The following is a 3,661-nucleotide window of genomic DNA, read 5'->3' as shown; positions in this document are numbered from 1 at the left end:
CCTGCTTGCAGTGGAAAGATTTTGTCCTCAACGGCCTTTCTCGCCAGAACCGACGCCAACCATACAGGTCCAGAAATAGTCCTCTCTCCCCCTCTCAGCTTCATCTCCCCTCTATATTTTTGTTGATTTCGCGCCGACTGTGCTTCCCCCCTGGGAGAGCTAAGACCAATGGGGCAAGTAGGATTTCCCGGCCCAGTTGAGAGCACTGAGCCGACCGATCCTCCAGCGCATGTTTTTCAATGGACCGGCACAACGAAACAGAGAACAAAATACCAAAAGCAACAAAACATAAAACAAAAATACCAAAAAAAACAAAGCGCAAAACACAACAAAAGGGACCTCCTTCCACATAAAAATTAAGCAATAACAACCGTGCTCTACGCTGGTGGCTGATGGGGTGGGGCAATCGACGAGAGTCGCGAAGACACGAGGAAGAAAAAAAAAAGTATTATTTTGTGCTGGTGGTATGATGCGCAATTATGTGCATAGTCAGTTTGAAAACCGAGCAAAGCTAGGTGTCCACCCTCCGCTTGGAATGGCATATGCTTATGGGGCAGCATTCTTCCGTGCTTCACCGCGCGCCGAGTGCGATTGTTTCCCGGAATGACAAAAATATAATTTGGTAGGCTATGGGTTCCTGGCACGCGCGAGGTGGTCAGTATGTATTGGAAAGTGCCATTGAATGTGTGAATGACCACATCTGGGCATATATCCAAACACAATTGCCGTTTGTTGCGCTCCTGGGTGCTTTGGGGCCCTCTTTGTGGGAAATCGCTTTTCAAACTTCTGATTTGCTTTTTTTCAACAGAAAATTGCTGTCGGCCATTGTGCCGGATCCGGGCCTTAGGTCTCTGATCCCTATCGTGAATTCTGGCTTGGAAATGGGTCAATGAGGGTTAAAAAATATTTCAGTTTTCTCTCCGTTTGTTAACGCAACTTCCCCTAGACCACACCTAATTCGGAGGAAAGCGCCGCGAGGTGCGCGTTCCTGGCACTGTGGCGAAAGCCGAAATGCAACCTACAGGCGCCAGTGGCGTACTGAAGCGCTCGCCCCCACAGCGCCATTCTCTTTAAAACAACTCCCTTTGTTGCGCCCTTCCTTTCCAGGGGGCATCCTTTCGTCCGAGAACCTTCCCCTATGACTTGCTCTTTCGCTTGCTTGGCAGCAAAACGGGGGCAAAGGCAGCCAGCCAAACCTTCCAGAACGCGGTGGGTGGGTTCTCCACCTTGCGCGCGCAGCCCGCGCAAATGCGTCCGGACGTGAAACCCAAACGTCCAGCATTTTGTATTATTATGGGGGTTGCCCTCGCAGCCTTCCGGTTTATGACGGTGGAAGGCGGTAAAGCTGCGTACGGCTTTTCGCCGTGTTTCTTTCCACCCGGCTTCTCGCGGCGCAAAGTGGAGTACTAAACCTTTGCGCCGCGAGAAGCCGGCTGACACCACTGAAAACAACGCTCTGTAAGACTTATTAAAAAAAAAAACTACTTTATGGGAATCTTTATCTTCATAAGCGTGAAGAGAATAGTATTTATTTCCCATGGGTGAGACCCGATCGCCCCTTAGAAAGTTTTCTGCAAAAATATTCTATCGTTGGGGTGCGCCGCGAACCCAATCGCGGTGCATCAGCGAAGTGCGCCTTATGGTTTCAGGGCGCCCCTATGCAAACCCAGGCGTTCAAGAGTAGCACAACCAGAAAAAACACACTCACGAAAACCTTTGCTCTTCCAAAACGCTAAAAATATCTAAGGGGATAAAAAACAAAATTCGCCGTTGGAACGCGAGGAAACCGCAGGGTCCTTTTAAAAGAATATCTTTTAAGTTCCATTGACTGACCGCATCATTTCATCCTAAGAGTTGTTTTTGGTTGCTTCACTGTGGTGTGGTGTTGGAGCTGGTCCTTTTTTTTTTTTCGAAAGCCTGCGAAAGGAATGGTCAAGCCTTACCCAATCTTGTTAACAGGAGATCCTGGGATCCATCATCATTCTTGTATTCATATCTTGCCGTTGGAAAGTCGCAAAGTGTAAGTTTGAAACGAAACTTAAGACACAAGCGGACACAATTTTATCCACCAACCACCCAACAGGCCCTCATGGACGTGGAATGGATGACGAGCCTCTCGGCTCTCAGGACGTTCGTTGAACATTGCTTTCGGACCCCCTTTTCTTTCGAGCACAGACCAAATTTAAGTACACAGGTCAATCACGTTGAAGGCCCACTCACTCTCGAGAACGGTGAACTGACCATTTTTCTGGAGAATGGTGCTAAAGCCAGTTTCGTTTCTTTGCGGCACTCCATAGTGCCGTTTGGCAAGCCAAAGAATGAGAACTTTCTTAAGGATTTTAACGATGCACGGGCGACCTTCTGCACTGAGTGGGTGGCACTGGAAGAAAACAAGCCAATACTGCATCAGCATTATGAAATGGTTAGGGCACAACTGGCGGAAGAAAATTTAAAGACCAAACAGGACGCTTATGCGCAGACAGTGGGATCCCACGATCACATCAATTAAATACAGCAACAGATTAACGCGTTGGAAGCGCAGAAAAACCAGCTGTGCGAGGATAAAAACCAGCTGCAAGCTCATACCAACCAGATGCAGGCGTGGTTTACCCAAAACAAAAAACAGACGGGACCGCCAGTGTCGCGGCCTGTAACAGAAGGCAGAAACGACTTTATCCAACCTGGTGTTCACACCGTTACCCAGTCTACCAAGTTGGACGGGCCTGCTGACCGACCATCAAATCCGTCGGGGGCCCCACCCCAAGTGGGTTTGCGAGGCATTCAAAAGCTAAAGAATAAATTCGTGGACATAGGTTTCCGTCCAGAAGAAAATATCCGGACTTTCGAGGGCGCCTTGGAGTATTTATTTTTGGACCTCCTTAGAACAGCTTCTGGCGGCTTATCGGGATCTTTTTCCCTTACCCGTGAAGCCTGGTTTTGAGCTCTGCCAGGCGTGGGAAAATTTCGTGGCATGGATTTATGCTATCCGACACGAGGGCATGTCAGCCGAACAGGCGCAATTGGGCAGGCGTTTGTATTATCAGCTTCGGGTGGCTCAGGCGGCGAAGGAAAACCCCGGCGTTAATATCCAAACCCTTGCCAACGCCACCGGGGATCCCAGAAAGGAGGACGACCCTGTTTTTCAGGCAGTCCAGAAAGCGAAGAAACATTCCGCCCCTCCTAGCTACGCGCGTTGTTTTCGATGTGGACGCGCAGGGCATTACAGCACAACATGCTATGCGCAGGTAAAAAAGACGCCGTTTAAGCCAAAAAAACGATTATCGGACACGGAAGCAATGAAATCCAGAGCCGGGAAAGCATTGAAATCTTTACCGAGTGGCTCGGTTGCAGCTGGGTTGCCGGGGAACGGGCAATTCTCCGCGGGAGGGGGCCTGCACGCCACCCCTAGAGGCTAGGCCCCACGGGCGCCCCCCACTTTGGAGAGATCAGTTGGCACAGGTCCTTCTGCCATTAAAAACCTCAGCAAACGAGATAACAGTGACCGCGGTACCGCCACACAACCCATATGTGACAGCACTGGCGTCCGAGGCAAACCGCATCGCCGAGGATATTTGGACCCATTCGGCTTGGGAACAAAGGGTGTCCATAATGCGAAGACCCTGCGGCTTCGTGAAAAGTAGAATCTAGAGGTTCGGGGGGG

The 3,661-nt window shown here is 50.1% G+C and overlaps 4 protein-coding genes across 4 annotated transcripts; 3 read left to right on the top strand and 1 right to left on the bottom strand.

Annotated features, from left to right (window-relative positions):
- Positions 1-942: 942 nt before the first annotated feature.
- On the bottom strand, positions 943-1,539 carry DQ04_13551030 (hypothetical protein; the record flags this gene model as incomplete). The annotated part of the gene is made up of 1 exon (XM_009316981.1): positions 943-1,539. One exon carries the CDS (start codon positions 1,537-1,539, stop codon positions 943-945), a length of 597 nt encoding a protein of 198 aa, XP_009315256.1.
- Positions 1,540-2,089: 550 nt separating this feature from the next.
- On the top strand, positions 2,090-2,509 carry DQ04_13551020 (hypothetical protein; the record flags this gene model as incomplete). Its single annotated transcript, XM_009316980.1, has 1 exon — positions 2,090-2,509. One exon carries the CDS (start codon positions 2,090-2,092, stop codon positions 2,507-2,509), a length of 420 nt encoding a protein of 139 aa, XP_009315255.1.
- An 84-nt stretch (positions 2,510-2,593) lies between these two features.
- On the top strand, positions 2,594-2,941 carry DQ04_13551010 (hypothetical protein; the record flags this gene model as incomplete). Its single annotated transcript, XM_009316979.1, has 1 exon — positions 2,594-2,941. One exon carries the CDS (start codon positions 2,594-2,596, stop codon positions 2,939-2,941), a length of 348 nt encoding a protein of 115 aa, XP_009315254.1.
- Positions 2,942-2,999: 58 nt separating this feature from the next.
- Positions 3,000-3,416, top strand: DQ04_13551000 (hypothetical protein; the record flags this gene model as incomplete). The annotated part of the gene is made up of 1 exon (XM_009316978.1): positions 3,000-3,416. The coding sequence occupies one exon, from the start codon at positions 3,000-3,002 to the stop codon at positions 3,414-3,416; it is 417 nt and encodes a 138-aa protein (XP_009315253.1).
- Between the last annotated feature and the right edge of the window lie 245 nt (positions 3,417-3,661).

Source organism: Trypanosoma grayi, assembly GCF_000691245.1.
Source record: "Trypanosoma grayi strain ANR4 Tgr_1355_V1, whole genome shotgun sequence".
Lineage (NCBI taxonomy): Eukaryota > Euglenozoa > Kinetoplastea > Trypanosomatida > Trypanosomatidae > Trypanosoma > Trypanosoma grayi.
Note: the sequence above shows the minus strand (reverse complement) of the source record. Positions and strands in the feature narration are given on the sequence as shown.